General features: G+C 33.5%; 1 protein-coding gene across 2 annotated transcripts in view; it reads right to left on the bottom strand.

The window, feature by feature from the left end:
* Positions 1-21,809, bottom strand: part of SNTG1 (syntrophin gamma 1) — a 318,531-nt gene that overhangs the window by 116,560 nt on the left and 180,162 nt on the right. Inside the window, exons 4-7 of one of the 2 annotated variants that reach the window (XM_015619338.2) lie at positions 21,372-21,428; positions 15,237-15,294; positions 12,845-12,888; positions 12,696-12,737 (exon numbers count right to left, since the gene is read on the bottom strand). In XM_015619338.2, coding sequence (XP_015474824.1) covers positions 12,696-12,737; positions 12,845-12,888; positions 15,237-15,294; positions 21,372-21,428 — 201 coding nt within the window. The remainder of the gene's footprint in view (positions 1-12,695; positions 12,738-12,844; positions 12,889-15,236; positions 15,295-21,371; positions 21,429-21,809) is intronic. The other variant, XM_033512256.1, reaches the window with a different exon arrangement.

Here is a 21,809-nt window from a genome sequence, read left to right as displayed (position 1 = left end):
TCCTGTTTTTCTTTAATTAATCTTAGTATTAATAATATCACACATAAAGATATTCTATAATTTGCATTCTTAAGTTATGTATCCTAATTTTGAATTCTGTTTCACTGAAAGCTGCATGTACTGGTCATTACAGTTCATATTAAATAATTAGAAAACCATTACTCCAAATCAAGGAGTTGGAACTTTAAAAAATGCTTTGTTTTCCAAAACTGAGAGCACATGCTGGAGGCCATGACTCATAGGTCATATGGGACATCACAGGTCCTTGAACTGAAACATTTCATACCATATTCTGAAATATGAAAATTAACAACTCCTTAAATAGATTCCAAGTATAATACATTATTTTACATGATCTGCCAGTATATTCTTTGACTCATCACAGCTGGCAGTTGATTCTAATGCAAGTATTCATTTTAATATCAAACAATGGGACCTGTTAATGATTCTCAGCCTATGGACTACTATTGGTGTGGGCCTGTGGTCCATAGAAGAAATACACAAAGATGTTTTTAACAGCCATTCAGCTCTACATGATAGGCAGCTATTCAGGACAAGTAAATACCTATGAAAACACCAAAAAAGGCCCAAAAAGAGCTAGAAGACTTCAAACCAAACTCTTTCCAAGCTTTATGAGCTTTTTCAGTGTGTCTATTTGTAGTGAGTACATGCCAGAGTTCAGGGCTGTCTATCTTTGTTTTCACATTATGTACTCCATGAATGGCCCCACTTCTCCAGGATTATTCAGCTACAGTAAATGAACTTGGTAGTTCCACAGTTTTACAGAGTTCTCCACTTAAAACATTCACAGATGTTCCACTTTTTAAATGTGATTATGTATTCGGCTGCTGGGCACCTTCTCTCTGTCAAAGCTAATTCATGAACACATATTTTTGAATTAGATATGTAATGGCTTTCAGAGCAAGTGGCTAAGAGAAACAAGACAAATCTCTTAAAAACACTGAAAATGACAGAAATACCAATAGAATTTCTCACAGTGCAGTTGAAATTAAACAGCACGTAATTTACAGTTTTTTTCTTGTTAAATAGGAAACTTGAATACTTTTGGACAATAAAAAACTTCATGGTAGTTTTCCAACTGTATATTACAACTCTGTGAGACTTATAAAATCCCCACTTTTATTCAGGCAACCTACTCAACTCCACTGTTAGTCAAATGTTATAATCCATAAGCCCAATTCTGATTTCAATTAGTTTGATTTACATGTATGTTTCATCTTCACATACAACACACTTTCATTACAATTTTAGATATGTCAGTAAACTCATCAGGATATCCCAGAAATTAAGTAATAATAAAAATAAATAAATAAATAATAATAATAATAATAATAATAATAATAATAATAATAATAATAATAATAATAATAGTAGTAATAATGTTGTAATAGCACCTACTGACTTCTACACAGCTTTCCACAGGCTTGCACAGCTTTGAGTGTGCAGTGATGTGCACAGGCACTATGATGAATGATAGGCTTTCCTATCAATCTACAGAGGATTTCTTATTTAAGATACAAGGTTTTTGGACTTCATCATAATTGGAAAGCAACCATGATGGTATTCTATGCTGACAATGTGGTTTGGGTTTTTTTTCCTTTCAATTAGTTATGGAGCTATCAATATCTGTAGCACCTGGAACACGTTTTAAACAGGCTCCAGAGATTTTACACCTTTACCTTCAAAGATGTATGACATTAAAATTAAAAGATTTTTTTATTTTTTTATTTTATTTTAAGCAGGCCATATTTTAGTACAGAGATAATATGTAGAAATTCTTCCTACTCATCATATCTGCACAAAACCCTTGTGGAATCAATCTTTATTACTCATACAAATAGGATAATTTCATTGGGTTCTAGTCCAATATAATATAGTGTTGAGAATAAGCCAGAATTGTAATTTACTAATTATTTGTAGGCTACCAACCAGTCCTTGGTGGTGCAATTCACTAATAAGAGTTTCAGATAGTAAGATATCAATAAAACCATCTTTAAATGAAAGCAGAGGAATTTAATAAGACACATTCCCTTGGACTTAAAACAGAAGGCTATTTAAGGTATGTAATATACACAAACTAAATATCCCATCCCATATAATATACACCAACTAAATTTCCCCAACATCTGTTTAAGCCAGCTTTTGATTACCGGCCATCAATCTGCAAAAAAAAATGACAGACTATATGGGAATAGGACTTTCTGGTGCCAAGAGCTGCCCCAAAAAGACAGACTCTGTGTAGTACACAGGCCAGAGCTTCAATAATTAAATTACCAATAAAGGAAATGTGAAAACCAGCACAACTGGTAATAATATTAGAATCTGTTATGTAGAATATTAATATTTTGCTTGTGGCCTGCAAGAGCTGTATCATACAATGCATGATAATGCAATGACTATTCTAGAAAAAAATAGTGTATAATGCATGATCTATCAAACAGTGTGAGAGAAAACAACATAATCCAGTATATAATCATGAGCTGAACTGAAGAAAAACATTGTACACAATCTCTCAAAACCAAAAGCTATATCTTAGCAATTATCCAGGAAAATCTTAGAAGAATGACCTAGAACTTATGGCTCTCCACTCCCTATACAAAAGTCACATAAAATACAAAATATAGCAAAAGATTAAAGACATTTCCCATGTTACATACAGAGAAATAATCGGCAATAAGGGTAAAAATCAAAATAAAGTAAAATGTAGAAATGTTTTTTCCCAATAAACTGTGACAGAAACTAGACAATAACTTGAAATTAAGGTCTCCAAATTTTTCAGGTAATGTATATTCCTCAACAGGAAGAAATAATTCTAATAAAATTATTCATTTAAAGATTTTGGAGTTCTTTCTTTTCATAGTTGATCATAATGCACTTTTTTTTCTTATTATAGCAATGATCTTGACTGGTTTGAGTTTTTTAACCCTGATTACTAATAAAACAACAAATCTCTTTAATAATTATGAAATACAGAAGAATCTCCTGCTCTTTTAGTCATTTTGTTCCCACAATTCAAATTTACCAGAGAAAAATGTGTTCTCCTGGTTGAATTCTATATGAAATTTCTAAGACAGTAAAATTTTCATGTGTGCAATTTTTGAAAGGCTCATTAGTAGTATTCAAAATGCATACACATTACCAGACTGTATAACCTGACAGCTATTGTTCCTGTTCTGAATGCTTGAAGAGTGAAAAACATCCAGTTGACACAGCATCTTTTAAGTAAAGTCTTAAATTTTAAGACATATTATGAACAGACATATGTCTATGATTGTTGAAAACAAGTGTTGCATGGCTTGAACATTTTGCCTGTGACTGTGCAGAGCTCCAGGTCTGGGGGAAAAAAGAAAGATCATTCTCAGAAACAAGAGTTTGCTCACACTAATCCCATTGCAAGGCTGGGTTCAAACACACAGCAAGTAGTAAATTTCACATTTACATATTCAATACAAAATTTGCTGTTGGCAAATATGACCTTAACACTTAGTTTTCACACTATGGTCACACTAATCAAGCACCAGAATTTAAATGCTCAAGAAAAATGAATAAAAAGTGGTCCTAAAGAGTTTGAAATAAAATTCTAATTTTATATTTGAATAAATATTACCATACAAACCTATTCCTATTTGTTCAGTTTTAAATGTTATCAACTTCAATATGACAAAAAAAAATAAATCTTGGACAAATTTATATTTGAAGTAATGTTTTAGATCAATATAAGCAGTTAATTCTGCTAAGCTTCTTGGCTGCTCAGGATCTACTCTCTGAGAAAGATATTTTAGTACTTCAGGGAAAGTGTGCAGTGGAAAAGTTCTCAGCTGAGAAAACATAAGAATTCTGTGATTCTGTAACATCTTTTCATGCCAGTTAATGAAGTGGCAGTTTTTATGCTCCAGATTAATTGCACTGCATCTGGTTGAAGTTGAGAAATTAATTTGTTGTTCAAAATAAAAAAGAAAATCCCCAACTCAATAAAATAGGTAAATCCATATTTTTATGCAAATACATACGTATTCTGCTGAACTGGGATCCAATATAATTATAATTTGAAAATTTCAGAAATCATATTGCCTTAACATTTTTAAGATCATTTTCATCAGTGTCTAAATTTTAGAGGTCTTGGCAAAGCTGGATTTGGAGGTACTCATGCTGTACTTTAATTAACTGGAGAACATTTACAGATATTTTGGAAACAAAAAAGATTAGCACATAATTCCAAAGAAGTAAAAAAGATAATTTGTATTTCAGCACAATGACAAAAAAGTGCTGAATTACAGTTTTAATCAGTTTATAGCATGAGGCCTTTGTAACTTTCAAAATTAAGCATAAATCTGATATATTAATCAAAACTGATTAGGCTTCTTATCCAATTGCAACCCTTATTTTACCTTTTCTTATTTTCTTAATTAAGCAATAACACCACAGAAATCCATTCTTGCCAGCAGTTAATTACCATTTGAGACTACAAAATCTTATAAAAACAATAATTTATAGACTATTATATAGAGTGAATGTGCTTTCTGAAACAAAATTTGCAACATCAACAATAAAAGAAAACCAGAATGATTTGTATAATTCTATTACATTGCTGATAGGTTATTATGCCAGAATATTACAAATGAATTCAAAAAGTATAGGCCTCGCTTTTAGAAAGTTCAAGCCATTCAAACCTTAATGATTGTATTTTTACTAGTTTCTCTGTGCTCTCATTTTCTATAAAAGTTCAGAAAATAAGAAAAACACTGCTGATACTACATTACTCCATGATATCTAATGAACATTAAATACAGATGCTTTGACTCAACAAAGCATGCCCCCATTAAGACAGCACTTCCCTGTTGAGATATAAAGATCCTAGCATACTAAAATCTGCAGTTGTAAAAGTAAAATTAAAAATTTAAAAGTCTTAATGCTTTCAATTTCCAAAGCTCACAGTGTTTTACTTGGAAAAAAAACAAAACAAAACAAAACAACTTTGTTTCAAAGATTTGTTGTTGCCATTGTTGTGCAGGTGATTCGCTTTACCCTAAAACCTCGCTTATTGATTGATTGAAAGATGCTTTAAACAATCTGTGAAAACTTGTAATCTTCCATGGTGATTGATATTTAAACAAAATATTTTATCAGTTAGCATTCATTATTATACACTTTAGCTCTCATCAACATTTCTCTGAAATCACTGATTCAGAAGTGCAGAGGGGATTTTGAATATGCTTTGTATTCGACCTCCCATGTAAACATGACTGAACAAAAGATGTCAAAATAACCTCAAGACGTCTGAGAAATGGTGGAGATTTTGTGAAACATGCCTGTCTATCCATTTACTACGTAAGTACATCGTAATCAGAAGGGAGTATAAGAAGGGAAGGCATTTCAGAAAATCTAGAAACATCCTCATGACTTCCTACTGCAAGCCAGTGCTTAAATATGGGAATTTTTTGATTGTAGAACAGTCCCTTGAACATTCCTTTTAACAGGTCAGTACAATTAAAATCTTTTAAATGCTCTCAATCACTACTGGCTTGACAAGGGCAAGTGAAGTGGAATAGAGCTATGAACATTTTCTAGATCATATTTAAAGATATATGTCATTATCTTAGTAATGCCAATTCAGCCTGAGGAGTGAGTCTTTTCCTATTTTGCTCAGAAAAGTATTAACAGCACAGGGAAGTAACTCTTGCAGGTCTCCACTCAAAAATTTAGAGAACATGTGACTGTTGTAACTTTTACTGAAGAACTTCTTCCCTCAGTAACCAAACCTGCACAGAAATTCTTCTTGTGACCTGTGAAAGTCTTATTACTACAAGCTGTTTTGCTGGCCACAGTCTTCCAAAACAGCTAACAAAACACAGGTAGTACCAAACTGAACTTGTGTAACAACATCAGTACTATCAGGGCAAAAGAAAGAGAAAAAAACCATCCAGAAATAGGCCCAGTGCTGACAAACAGATACCAAAACACCAGTACCATACTGTACCATACTAGTGGCTGAGAAGTATGGGGTGGGCCATCTGGAAACCTCCATGTATCTGGCTGGAACAGGCCAACACTGGAGTCTATTGAAAAATTATATAGAGTCCATTTTCCTTTCCTCTTCCTCCTCCACCGAACAAACTGTCAAAAGATAAAGACCCAATGTAGAGAAAAAAAAGACCTAAAAATATGTACAGGTGTTAGATAACCCGTGGATTAGAAGTTTTTTCCTGGCACCCATTTGATTTTACTATAGCCAGAAACAATGACATTTCTGAATTAAAGCAGGTATTTTAACTGCTGGAAAGTTGTCAGAAGACGATGTGTGTGCATATTTACACTTCTCTGAGCACACCTCCTACTTGTGACTCCTCTTGGCTAGTTAAATGAGTTCACCTGCTCTGTTCTTCCCACTGCTCTCTAAGGTCCACATCAAGCCATTAGATATACAGAGGCTGACTTTTGGAGGTGAACATTTGCTTTCAGTCTATATCACATGGTTGTTACCTGTTTAAAAAAAAACATAACTGATGCTAGTTGGACAGTATTTTCTAGTCCTTATGAATAAATGAAATCTTCTTAATAGGGACCAGAGAAGATAATTTCCATGCCCACAGGAGTTTTCATTCTTCCTACATTAAGTTGGAATGTTTTGTGTCTGTTTACTTCTTCTGCCTTTTGAAGGCTGTGGCCAGAAAGGAAAACACTGGGTTCCTGACCTAATGTCTAATTGAGGTGCAGCTCCACAACTGGGAGATGCTGTGCAGAATGAAATATTTCAAAAAGTCTTTTGGAGAGTAAAGTGCACACATGCACAAATAAACATGAAAGTATTTCTATTTGCTTCCCAAGGAGCAGAGAAACCTGAGCCTTTACAGTAAAAATAAAAAATATCAATGTAAACAAGGTCACAAACAAAGCATATTTGATGGTACACACTTTAAATCCACTCCTCAACTGTTTCCTTTCTTTGCAGCTCAGGTTTTCAGAATTAATAGACCTGTATGACAAAGGAGGAACCAAGGGCAGTTATTTGAAGGATGCTGTGCCATAACTGGTGATTCAATCTTTCACTCTATCCCACTAAACCCTAATGGATTTTTGCTTTGAGGACTGTAGCTATGTAATAAGGAAATAACAATATTAATCATGTAGGCTTGGTATTAGCCATGACAGCATGTTCTACTCCCTTCTATTAAAACTCAGCAGTAATGATGAGTAGTTTTAAAAAATGAAATCTTAATAAAATAACTAATAGATCTACAGGTATCTTGAGAAAAATAAATGAAAAGTTAAACTAGGAAGACTAGCAACATATAAACATATTTTAAATGTCTAACATCATAGTACTTGAATAAATTCAAGTTTTTCCTGAGTTTGGCACAATTGAAAAATTATTTAAACACTGAAAAAACATAGTTAAAACCAGATTAGAAAAGCACATATTAAGCACTGTTCAAGGATTTATCCAGATTCCAGGAATTTCCACCACACAGCTGAAAACAGTAGACTATTGACAGCTGCTAGGTTCTTTTCAACTTGATGGACACTTATTTCAAATAGGTGTTGAAATATATGACAGATCATTATTAACTCAAATTTCATGAGCATTAGAATATTCAATAAGCAGTATTTTCATCAGTTATGCCAAGTTACTAAACGTGACATCAATTTACTATTATTTTATAATAAAATTATTATTATTGTTATTATTATTAGTAGTAGTAGTAGTACTCAAGTCTTAGATAGAAAACAGCAGCTGTATAGAAAAAGTATTGGACTTCCAGAAAGTTTACATTTCACTTTTAAATTCAGAAGTTAGATTGATTGTAGTCTTAGAAGCACTGACTGTGCAGCTTCCACATTTAAAGTTGCCATTCTGTCTAGAGGAGAAAGGATTAAATTGCTGTGCTGTGAGTTATAAAGCACAGGATCTCTGCAACATGAGAAAGTGGCAATCTGTGTTTGCAGGTAGCTGTTGTCACTTCATGAAACTCCAAAATATTAATGCAGGGGTACTTTTCTATAGCAGATTCAGAAGTACTTCATAGAATTCAGGGAGCTAAATCTGATAATAGTTTAGGTCTCTGATTCATAGTCAAAGAAACAAAGATAGGACAAAAACATAATTTACCAAAAGACACATCTGCAAAGTCAAGATGGAGTGAGATTTCACATCATTTGGTTTCCTGTTCTGTCTTAAAAATACAATATGCTCATTCTTCTGCTTAAAAACATTTACCAAAACATTGCCAAAACTATTCATAAGGAGTTTTAAAAATCAGTTTGAATGAGGCCATAGTTTTAAAGAGAAAGGCCAGAATAAGATGTGCATTAGCTGCAGATGAATGCAGTTAAGCAACAGCAATCTCTACATTGTCATTTAACATATAACATGACTCATGGAGAGTCAGCAGTTACAACCCTGTTGTGAATGCTGAAAAAAGGGGTAAGCAAAAAACTCAGTGCAGTGCATGGGGACATCTCAGATCATTCTGCTGGAAAAAAATGGTGTCTTGTTCAAAATGCCATCACTGGCTGAATTGAACCACGGTGTTACATATTGTAGTTACCTTTATATAAAATCCACCAAAGCTTGAATATCTATTCTGTCTTCATAGCTACCTGCTGAGCTACATGAGCTCTTCCTGTTACTTTTCAAGGATTGCCCAAATGCCACATTAACCAACACATGAGAGCTATCAGTTTTCATTTGAAACATTCCCTGAATGTTCCCCAAAAAGAAGAAATAAGAAATTACTTCACATTATTTAATTTCTTCCATTTCCTAAGAGAAAAAAACAGATGCTAATATCCAAAGAGATATATAACTATATGAGATGTTTTATTCACAACACTAAGAACAGAGACAATCTTAAACATATCAGCCTTCATTCAAACAGGATTCTACCTTGGCTCTAGACGATTTGGTGCACTACAGCCCTGAACAGTAGATCCAACACAGGTTTTTTTGTAGCATCCAACTGAACTGACATACTCACCTACTCACAGCCACTCAGATGCGGCTCAAGGGCCTCTCCCTCTCTTCTGAAATCTTGTCCATTTTTAGTGATGTGGCTAAACTCAGAATCACCAAAAACATCCATACAACAGTATTATGTTGGTGCTTGTCTATCCATCCTTATGTTTGGACAATTAATGAAGGTAAAATCTAGAAATACATTAATTTTCAGCCTTAAGAATAATCATATCTGTTATGGTGGATAACCACATCCACCAGGTGTGTGGATTGACAAGCTATGCATGGTTGGACCTTATTAATTAGACAAAAGCCAAAACTCATATGTCTGTGAGTAATCCTAATTTCAGCCTTCTAAAATTCTTGTTGCAAAATTTAAAGGAGAGTCTACCAAAAAAGGAATAATTAAAACAACCCAAGTAAAAAGAGCACAAAGTTGTGTATTTACACAGATATAATGGACTCTTTTTCTGCATGTCACTTCATATTGCGGAAGTTCATTTTGGGGGGAAACTGCCAGTTTGAGAGATGCTGAGATATTTTTTTAAGATAATTGCTAGTTTATTTTTTTTTCTGCAGCTTCCTCCAGTATTCACCAGAGAGAGCATGTCTTTACCACATGAGAGCACTAAGACTGAAGCAATGTTATGCTGTACTCATTTGGGGCTCTTTATAACTCAAGAGAAACAACAAGCTGACAGTTAGTCTTTGATAGGAACTCATCATGGGCTTTCATGGTATGAACAATATTTTCACCTTCTACAAGCAGAAAACTAAACTCAAGATTAAATGATTCACCTAAAGCTAAAAAAAAACAAAACACAAAGGAACCATGTAAAGGCTTCCAGTAAAGTGCTCTAAGAACTGACTAAACCTACCTATCTAGCCTTATGAGAGTCTATTAATCCATCTATCTATGATTCTATCTATCTATCTATCTATCTATCTATCTATCTATCTATCTATCTATCTATCTATCCATCCATCCATCCATCCATCCATCCATCCATCCTAGTGTATCAAAAGTAATGAAAGACTAAAGACAACAAAGTGCCCACAACGTTAAATAAGATCATTGTGCATTGGGGAAAGATTCTCCTTGCTATGAAAGATGCCATGAGTTTGATTAAAATACCTAATTTTGGAGCTCAAAACATTTTATATACCTAGTATGGTTATCAGTAAAGCAAGATGAATTACCAGGGTCTACTAATCATCAGTTTCATACAATAGGCTGCAGTGATTATGGCACAGATTTTTTCAGTGCAGAGCAATGAAGATATGACATACGATTAAGAAGTTTCCGCAAGCAGAAACATGTTTTGCATGTAGGAAAAGAATGAATGCTAATCAGAGTCACACTGCAGATACAAGTCTGAATTTTCTACAGGTATCTTCAGCATTACCCACTGAAAAAAATTACACACTGGTTTACAATGAATATTTTCAAAGACATTAAGACAACCCAAACACTAACATATCCTTAGAGAACATTGTACCTGCTAAGCCTTAATTAGGTACAGAAAAAAATCAGAACGAAACAAAGCGACAAGTTCAGATGTCTTGCAGAGCCATTTCAAAAATACCTAGATGCAATAAGGATTGAAAATTAAGTTTCAACTCCTGTTCAACTCCCTGCTGCAAGCAAATAGGCTCCACACGCTTCTTATTTTCTCTATATTGCCTTGAGACTAGAGCTAGAGATCCTGTATTTGATAAAGACCCCACAGGACAGAAGTCCTAGAACAAGTCAATCTGCAAAGGATGTGCTGCAGACCCGTGACTCCTGCTGGCACACCAGCTGATGAACTTACTCTTTACTGATGACTAAGCCTAGACCCACAGCTTACCACACAATGGAGAACCACATATATTATTACCACTATAGTAGCTTTACAACAAATTTACTCCATAAATACTAAGCATATAACAGTGAATGTTTTGGGAAAAAAGGGATTATCAGAGTTCATTTACTCTGGCTTTTTTTAAAAAATTTATATTATATATTTATGACTCTTACGCGTATTTTATTTTATAAAATGTCATATGGACATTTGATCCTATTTAAGTATTAGTCAATATTTGCTATTAAATATTTTAAAAATATTCTGAATTAAAATAAGCATTTAATTTAAAATTTATTTGCTTTTTAAATTCCTAAACCATTTGCAAATACATAATTAAACATTCAAAACTGGTAAGATACCATTTTTTTTTATTCATAGAGAATTATCCACAAGGAGTTTAAAAAGCAGATTATGTTAGATAAACAAGGTATAAATCAAAATTTAACATGGTAACACTTGCTATTCTATGTCAATCCCCTCTTTCACCTTCTCCAAAATCTCTTTTCTTCCTGTGAATGGGTTTCAACCTTATCAGAAATACCCAACAGATTCATGTATCATTTTCAGGGTTAAGAGAATGCCTCAGAAAAATAAAATCCTGATGTCATTATTTTTTAACATGTATTCAAGGGTACAAGGCTACACTTTTAGTAATGTATTTCTCATGTTTTGTAATTCCAACATTTAAATTTCAACATTTAAATCCATTTAAATATTAGATTCCATATTAATGCATAAAAAACAAATCAACTCCAGCAAACTTATAAAATATTTACAACCTGGTCAGTGTTGCACAGACAGAACTTAAAAGCAATATAACTATTAGCTATTATATACAGAAGGGGGTATGGTTAAGGGTCTGAAGAATGAAGCAGGTTTTGCAGTACAGATTTCCAAAAGGAAACAAGAGTGCAAAAACACTCTGAAGAACACTGCAGTGATCTAAGCTTTCAGCCTGCACTAAACTTGTTCATCAGAACTTCATTTGTATTAAATCCTGCCTTCTATACCTGAACAGCACATGTTCAATGATCTGTCATATGGCAGAATGCTGGATGAAACACAAAGAGCGACCTTGAATTGGCAAAGATTCAGAGAGATAAGCTTTCAAATATATCACTACAATTTTGTTTCAAAAATACAGGTACAAATGCTATGGACCTAAACAGAATTTAAAGGTAATTTCTTTGGCAATATTCTAATTTCTTCAATTGTTTATTGAAATAAAGAGTTTTCTGCTTCTGAAAGTATTTAAAAAGCGTCAAAAAGTCAAATGTGATGAAGGTACATGATGCATTTAACAAAGCTGTTATAGGAAACCAGCCTATTACAGACCACTCAAAAATTTCTTCTCTAGAAGAAATCTCCTTAATAAAATTTTATTCTGTATCCAAAATGACAGCATCTTAACTAAAGGAGACTAACACCCTCATAAGGAACAGCCAGAGGATAAGTGGCAGATGAATAGTTTTCTCTAACTTTTTTAATAGGATTAAAAGTAACCAAACAACAAATCTCCAACATAGTGCAAATTACAGCTGTTGAAATTAAAATGACCCCACACAGCCAGAAAGGTGGAGCACTGCTGAAATTTGACAGCTATTAGCTGGAAAAAGAAATTATGGAATATGTACAGCTCAAATCTTCATAATAAAACAATCACCTTTAATATAGAAAAGCTTATCTGAGAAGAGCAACTAGACAGATTTAGGAAGAAAAGATTGCACTTTGTTGCTTGTCGTGTTAGAAGGTACAGTCATATTTGTTTAGGAATAACAATAAGACAGCTGATACCACTGCATTACTATCACTGTACACTATCATTTCAGCAACTACAAGAGACAAAAAGTAGACTAAAAAACAGAAAAGCTCACCACTTCTTCATGCCTGCATTTTCTCACATTAATTCCATTAATCTGTTATTAAAAAGATAAAGAGAAGACTTACTCTACATTTCATAAGCATAGATTTCATTTCACTTTTACAGAAAAATACAGACAAAATAATTTGCAGTTTTACTCACCTGTAGAATTGCATCTCCTATAAAGAGCAAACCTGAAAGTTCCGCTGAAAACAGAAAGCATATTTTTCACTCATTTTGTACAAAACATCCAACATTTTGTGTACATGAATTCTTATTTAATTTAATGCTTTTGCATTATCTTTTAAAATTTCAAACGAAAACGTGATAAAAACCCCAACATACAACTTCCAAATAAATTGCTTGCATTTTCTTTTTTAAACCCAAAATACTGGTGTGTCAGTGTTACAACAAAAGAGGCAATTCAGCCCAAGCACACGACTATGAAACTTCATCCATCAGTCACTAGCACCTTTCAGGCCATTCCAGTAAGGTGTGGTGTATTTTTTTCTCAATAGAAAATGACTGCAGGTCTAGGTCCTATTTGCTTGTGAGAGATAACTTCTTACAGAGAGAAAAAAGCAACAGGGAGACTCCAGAGCTACTTATGAATAACAAATTTAAATTTTAAGATCTTACTGAAGATAAAAGACCCTTTAGATCCTGCATATTTGATAAACTCTGCTAAATACCAGGGACTATAAATAATGGGTAACAGTTACATACACTGAAGAGCTGGAAAATAAATATATTGTAAAAAATTCACCAGCCCAGCTGAATGTGATTTTTAAAACAAAGCTGCATCACAAAGACATTTATAAAACCTAATTCTACACTTCCAATTTTTAAACACTTTGCTCTATTTCAGAGCTATCTCATTCAAATACACCTTATAAGTATACCAGAGATATAACAAAGATTATTTAAATGTCTATAAAGGCATTAATAACCCCCAACATCAGAATTATATTAACAGATATTAACTATATTAACAGATTACTTGTGATTATTACCTATGGTATTCCATATTATCACAGAAGATACTGTCTGGAAAAAGCTAGTATTGGACTTGATCCAAAAACTAAACTTTTTTACAAGAGCTGTAAAACCGGAATCAATATTGACATAAATTATGATACTCAAGTCCATGCTTGAAGGAATGGTCCTATGAGCTATATTTAACAATGGATGGTTAAATTATTGCAGAACAGACATTCTGATTTATTTTGAGGCATAGGCTTTGGGTCAAAGAGCATTTTCTCTAGTCCAGGAGCATAACACTTTCCACATCTCAAGACAGCAGTCTCCTACAAAAGAGAAGTCCCTCAAAACTAGCTCTCTAAAAATCCGCAGTGTTTTTATTGAAAGCAGTAATGAAGATTATATTCCAGCTAGTTATTGGGGCTAGAAACAATGCAACAGCTACTGCAGCAAAAAAAAAATATTACAGAAATAAAATTGCACTTCTATGTGCTCAATTAAACTTAAGTATATCTTTCTTATTCTTCCTGCATTGCTTAATATCGTTTTAATAGTAACTGCATGTAATATATGCCACATATTTCTGTATTAGTTACATGTATACTGAAAACAATGTAGTCAGAAGTATAATTTCTTAAGGTTAACCTTATTGCCTTCCTTGGGGCTCATTCCATGCCTACTCCTTATTCTCCCTAAATCCAGCTTTCATATCTGCCTTTCAGGGCTGGCTTTTGGATCTCAATATGCTGAATCTTCTATACCTATCTTTATATGAGGGGGTGAATGCAAGACTTTTTTTTTTATGCTGGCACATTTTATTTGAGGAGAAGCTGAGTTCTAGAATTATTGCATTACAGATGGAGAGAAATGTTCCCAAGTTTGTTTTTCTGGCTTTACACAAGTCCATATAAACATAACAAAGATATTAAGTACCCCATATTAGTACTGGTTCATAACTTTCTTCAAAACTGTGCACATCTTGAGCTGTTTAACTATTATTCATGTATCATTCCAATAATTTCAAAATGTTGCCAGTTAAAAAAAAAATACAGAAATTCAGCACCAGCTCTGCTATTATTGAAAATAAGTATGGTCAAGACTTTATGCCTCAATACTACCTGACTAACCAAATTAAAAAGTCATGCATTCCCCTGCTGTGTTACCATGATTTAAGAGCCAAACATTTCATCTGCTACAGCTTCCACAAAAAAACTAATGGGAAGTCAAAGCCTCTAAATCATTGCTTTTTTGTTAATTTTGTTAATAATTTCCATTCTATCAATACCTTCCTATTTCTCATATTAAAAATAATGCTTTGCAATAATCTTTCCTAAATATATATATATATATATATATATATATACACATAAATATAAAAACTATTCCAAATATCAATCCTGTACTTTTCTGGAAAAGGTTTCTGAGGAAGAGAGAGGTCATAAAGACATGGGAGAGAAAGAATTTGACAATAGTATTTGTTTCACACTGAGTAAAGAATCTCAAGATTTAATATATCTTTCTTTAAAGGGTACATTAATGTAATTAGTGTAATAAGCTGATAACTGATACCCACCTCTTTGTTCTTTGGAAATCTTAGAAATGACCACTGGAATATTATGTTCTGCTCCACCCTGAAAACAAAATAAATTACAATCTTCATCAGTCACTAAAAATATCTTTTTGCTTAGATTTTACCCTTTCTCTAAATGTAGTTTTTAGACATTTTAGACACTGAGCAAATAACTCTGATTCTGCACTTCCTTCTTTTTAAATGAATATTTGGTTGTGATTAATCCCTTATTGTCTGACGTTCTCAGTTGCCATCATTAGCTCACTCAGTGAATTCAGAACTCTATCAGACTTGAAGAAAAAGGACATCAGTTTCTGTGAATTCTGAAGAGCCTAATGGATGAAATGTGTCCCCGTAAAAGCAGAATGGACATCCAACAATGGCAACCACACTGCGACCACTTAGTTTTCACGCTGGTAAGAAGGAGGTAAATAAAAGCACAAGTAAGAAGGTTTGCACTTTTCATCTCAAAAGCAGCCTTTATTTGTTTCTGTCTGTCACACAAGCACAAAGAGTGAGGAAAGCAGTGGCATAAGCAACAAGGAACAGAAAAAGAAACATTAAGAAATGGAACAGTGTGTGTTCAATAAACAGGGAAAAATAAAGGAAAACCAGATGATAGCTTCAACAGTTCAACAACAATTCAATGCTGTTGCTTCATTCAATTTGTCCTGTTGGGACTGGAAACATTTATGGTGCTTACAAACAAAGTAATACAAATAAATCTTAAATGAAAAGGAAATTCAAAGGAAGGTAAAGGCAAATATACAGAGAGACACAAATACTTTTTCCTCTGCCAAGAGCATCAAAGCATACCCCCAGCTGCAAGCTGTACAAATTCAGGTCACCAGAAACCAATGTCTGCCACACTGTTGTTTTGCCTAGGAATCCTGGTTCAGTGTTTGCTTACTCTTCAGCAGAGAAATTTACTTTGGAAATTATGGCTTTTTTAGGTCCAGGCATCCAGAGCCAAGTTGTGAAAAGGACTGACATAGGTATTTCAATCCCTAAGGAACGGCACACTTCCCTTCTTCATGCAATATCAAAGTGTTTGAAACTGAACAGAACCCTGCACTCAACACCTCTTTCTGTAATGGAATAAAGATCAATTTCCTGTGAAACTACAGAATGTTAAATAGGATAAATTCCTTTTGCTAGTGGCTATCAATGCAAATAGTCCTAAAAACACTGAGTTAATAGGGATCTCAGTAATATTACAACAATTATATGTAAAAAATACACAGGTAAAGTTCTACTGGCATTGCATGAGATGAGTGTTGACAAGAATGGAACATATTGGTATTTCTAGCACAGACTGAGTATTGACTCCACAAAAACCAGAGGCTACCATCATTTCAGTTAGGCTGAGACATGTATCCAGGCTAAATAAATTGTAGCATTATAGTTTGTTGAATATCTTTCAGCAGTTTTCACCAGAAGAGCAACAACAGTAAAAGTTGGCTCCACTGCAGATAATGAGTTCAAGCTCAATAAATTTGTAAGTTTTAACCAGTACCCTCCAAACTTTCTAGTCACGTGCAAATATAATTTCATCAAAATTTTTCAAACAAACAGAAAAAATAGCTGTGTCTCCTTCTTCCTAAGCTTCCAATGTTACACATATGTTGCACTATCCAGGATATTTAAAGCCCCAAAAAGAAGTGTAAGGTTTAAAACGGCCTCCCTGACTCCTTAGACCAGAGGTCAATTAAAGTCAGAAATTATTTTTATTACTAAGCCAGTCTGCAATGCACACAACATGATTATTCCTCCCTCATTGTACTGAATCTACCTAAATACATTTACACTACAATCTGAGGAAGCTTTCAGTAGTGTTCTACTGGAGAGAATTATCTCCTCTCATTTTATTTGACTCTGACCTGTATGAAGGTTTCTTTTTAAATTAGTAAAAGGATGTAGTGCCTGCTGTTTTAAGAAAGAAAACAATCAAACTGGAAGCAGCAAATAGTTGACCAGCTATCAATACCCAGTCACTGTCAGCAATTTGTAGCAAACTGTATATATCCTGCCAACATCTTGTTGAATGCTACTTCAGCTTGACATTCCAGCCTTGCATCCTGGATTCTCCAAACTTGAGAATACTTCTCCATACTACATTGTCCTGTAGAGGAAAAAAGTGTATACATGTCTAATATCTGTTTTTTCAGGGTATCCCCTGAACTTATTTTCATACTTATTTTCTTGTTCTGAAGAAACCTCTGGGAACAGAAGCAACTTTTCCACTGCTTTAAATTTTCTCTTCCTCTAGTACGTACATGTAGTTACAACCTCAGACCAAAGGATGGACAGAAATACATCAAATAGTGGTATTGAAAACTTAATGGCTCAGACCTCTACAAGACTCTAACAATGATCTTTGTCAAGTAAATTTTCTTTGTCCTATTTCCTTAAGCAGGGATAAGCCTGGAATAACAGCAGCTACCCACCTGTGGAGGTGATCCTGCTAGAAGAGGCAAAGGAAGCTCTAATCACTGGCAGCTGTTTGAAGGTCACTGGATGTTGGCCACTACTGCTGAGAGGTCACCCACACCTCTTTTCAAAGTGTCACATGATACACTCCCAAAGATTTGTCCGAAAGTTTTTTTTTCAGAAGTATTTGACATATGAAAAATAGGTCAATTGAAAGCAGTAACTTTAATTGACAAAGATTGGGGTTTTTTGATTTTAAGTATAACACGGAAATTATTTTTTTATTTTCTTAAAAAGAGTTTATAAATGATCAGACCAATTGTTGGACTTCACTATCATCAGGGTTAGACAATGTAGGGGACTATTGACTTCATACTAAAAGAAAGCATTTCCATTAGCAAAAACAGCTTTAAGGTCTTTGTACACTGAATTTTTTGATTGAATTATATTGGAACGTCAAACTGAATCTCAGAAGATCTGTGATGCTGTTCACCATTTTAAAATAATTATCAAAACAGATGCAGGATAATGGCAGTGCACCGAGTCCTGGTGGCCAGAAGTCAGACTGTAACCAAAAACCTCAATTTCTTTAATGAACTATCAATTTTGCTGCCTATTTCTTCAGGAACACTACACTCCAATTATTGAAAAACAGGATGTTCTTTCAGAAATCATACACTGAGCATCTTTTGTCAAGGTTCTGCATCTCAAGCTTGTCAGAGATGTGATAAATGACTGAAATATTACACTTCTCAAATTCTACATCTACACACAAACATTTAACAGGAGGCTTCAGAAAAGAGAAAATAATTCCTTCAGAAGAGTGTAAACCAGAGCAGGTCTGCTTCAAATTCAACCACAGTTTCACCATTAACTTCAGCTAAGACATATAGCCAAACACCAGGTTTTCAAACCCTAAAAGAGTGGATTATAACCTATTTATTCAAGGGCTGAAGTTTAGGTCCTGAACAAAAGTCAACCTTATATCATGGTTTTGGGTTTTTTTTAAGCAGTTATCTGAATCTCTGATTTTTACAAATATAGTTGGAATACCCAGTTTATAAGAGAAGAGAAGAGTTTCCTCATAGACAAGTTAAAAAAAAAATACTTTAATTTTGGAATTATTAATAATTTGTCCTCTGCTCTTCAGAAAAAAGAATAATTCCAGGAGCTCAAAATACTTGCAGTGGGATAAGACATTTTCAAAATTTATTCAAGAGCAAGTTGAAAGGTGACTTTTTCATGTGAGATTTCTGACGGTAAATGGATGTTTTAAGTCAGCAGAAAAAAAAATAAATAAATTCAATAATGCCCCAGACCTGATTGCCAAAATTAGGCAAATTCATAACAAAGCCCAAGCAAGTGTTCTAAAGGGAGTATCATTAATCACTGTACTGCTGTAATTAACACCTCAGATAAACAGCATCCTCTGACATACAGCACAGCCAGAAAGCAAGTCCCCAAATAACCCCTATTTTTAATTAGTCCAGGAGTAGTAGGACAGCAGAAACTAAAACTATTATAGTTTGAGGGGCTATGGAAGTTACTGACACAAGGAGGAGAGGTCTCAGTCCTTCTCACTCCTTCAGGATAACTTGTACTTTCTGGCTGTGCTGTATGTTACAATCTCTAAATTATTACATTCCTATTTAAAATTAATAACAAATATAAGTTCTTTATTAAAGTTCAGGAATCTTAAAAAACAAAACAAAAACATAGCAGCAAACTTTTATTCATCTGCAAGAAGCAAACCATGATTGAATGACACATTTTAAACAGAAAATTGGCACTTTTCAGAGTATTTGAATCTGATATGTCAGTTCATGCCATAAATAAGTCCATTTCAGTAAGTCTCCAAAAAGTTTGCCTACTAAAATAAAAATGAAAACTTACTGCAAGTTCCCATTCTAAGTTGTTTCTTACACTAGTTTAAAATTATAATAATAGATTATTTAATTTTTTTTTCAGATTGTATTGGCTATCCAGCTGCTTGTCGATCTTTGTGAGAACGTAGAACTAGTAATAAAGATCCCACATAGATAGATTTTTTTAGAAAAAAATTAATTTTAAAGTAATAAATCATACTACCTGAAACACATATACAGAACATCCTGGACCATGGAATTAACACTGTCATTTTCATTATCTAATCTATGCCATCCAAGCAAGTTTGAGTTTCCTTTTTCTAAAGAGAACTCTGCTCTTAATGACATTTTTGAAGGGATTTCATCATCTGATTGCTGGTTATTTCAAAAAATTAAAAATTTTCTATTCACACCTGACTTTGTATCTTTACCTTTCCAATACTTTGGTTAATTCTGATGAAAACATCCATGATAGAAAATAATCCTAGAAAATAAATATCTTACTCAAAAAAGTTAAGAGTATCTTTACTCATTTAAGAAAGATCATTGAACATTCACTATTTAATTTATATTTCTAAATTATAACTTATTTTATGAAATGTATACAATACTTAAAAAATGTGATCTTGAGATTGTCAGCGATGCTAATTCTAAATGATAACTCCTGGTGAAGCACATGTAAAATCAAGTTTATTGACTCTTGAGATTTGCTCTCCAATTATCTAAAGTCCTTTAACCAGTTATTTCTTAGCAGCATCTAAATAAAAGCTCATTTACCCATGTACTTGATTTTACACTGACATTCATTACTTCATCATTATTCACTGCACTGTAACCCATAATGATACCAGAGGGAAAAAAACTTGAGTATTTTTGACCAAACTGATGAGAAGCTTTGGTGACAAAATAGCAATTAGTTTTCCTTGAACAGAGATCTTCATGGGTCAACAAGATAACAGCAAGCACATTAAGACATTTTTAAAAATTAAAAATTCTATTCAGTCATATTCTTATCAATGACAACAAATGCACATTAATCCTTCTTATGAGTCACTTATAAGGTCAGTACTAGCAGAAGTTCATAGAAAAACCTATACTTTCTGTTTATATGCATAATTTTGGCCTCCTTGCATTTAAGTGAAGCACACTTCACTTTTTCCACTGCTATCTTGAGACTGAGAACTGCTGTGTTTAGAAGATAAAATTAATCTTGTGTTGACACACAGATTCAAAGCTAAGGTTTTCAAAATCATAGATTACAATGACAAAAATTATTAACCCTTCCTCTCTCTTCTAAAAAGGATCACCTACACTTGTATGCATTCTTAAATCTTACTGACAAAAGCAAAAACATGGTAACATGATAAATTACTGTCTGGGCTTGATCAGCAGAAAAATAAACAATAAGAGCACACAATTACACTTTCTGTTCCACTAATGAATAGAAGTGGATTAATGTGATATTCTTTGTAGCAGAATTGATGATGAACTTACTGGCCGTTCCATGTGCCCGCCACTATAATTTAGCATTCATTAATAAATATTTAAATTAGAGAGAAGCTCAACATGAGTACAGTCTATACAGTTGAAAATATTTCTCAGCTCTTATATCAAATCTTATTACAGAGTTGGTCAGCTTGAATTTTAAGGGAATGATTGCCTTCCATTTCATAGGGCAGCATAGTTCTGGTTGCCTGCTGTAACAGTATCCAACATATAAGAATATGTTTCCTGTCTTGTTTCTAGTCCTCTAAAATAGTTTGCACTCATTAACAGTAACACTGATTATATACAGACACACTTTGGGTAAATATGCAATAAATAGACAAAAAAAACATCTTACCTTTATACTTAACCCAAATCCTCCTACGGTCTGTCTTCTAATTGTTACTGTTCTTTCCTGGAAAAAATAAATCAATTTTTGCCAGATTTAATGTCTTCTGCCAGAACAACTATATTCATACTTCAATACTGAAGTTTTTTCAACATTGATTTTTGTTGTTTTAATGAAGTTCTGAGTTCCTGAAATGAAAATCCCATGAAATCTATGCTCGACAGGAGAAAGACAAAATCTGGAAGAAGAGATCCTGTCTCAAAAAAAAACCCATTAAAACATATTCTTTAATTCACACCATCCTAGCAAGTACTGCAATGCATAAAAACAAGAACTTTAGAGCTGGACAATTATGGCACAACACACACATTTCAGAGGTTAAGGCCTTGACTAGTCCTAAATTGGTCCCACACACAGGCTGATCACTACTTGTGCACTCCTGCAGTG

This window comes from Parus major, chromosome 2 (genome assembly GCF_001522545.3).
Source record: "Parus major isolate Abel chromosome 2, Parus_major1.1, whole genome shotgun sequence".
Lineage (NCBI taxonomy): Eukaryota > Metazoa > Chordata > Aves > Passeriformes > Paridae > Parus > Parus major.
The sequence above is the reverse complement of the archived record's forward strand: the minus strand, read 5'-3'. Positions and strand labels throughout refer to the sequence as shown.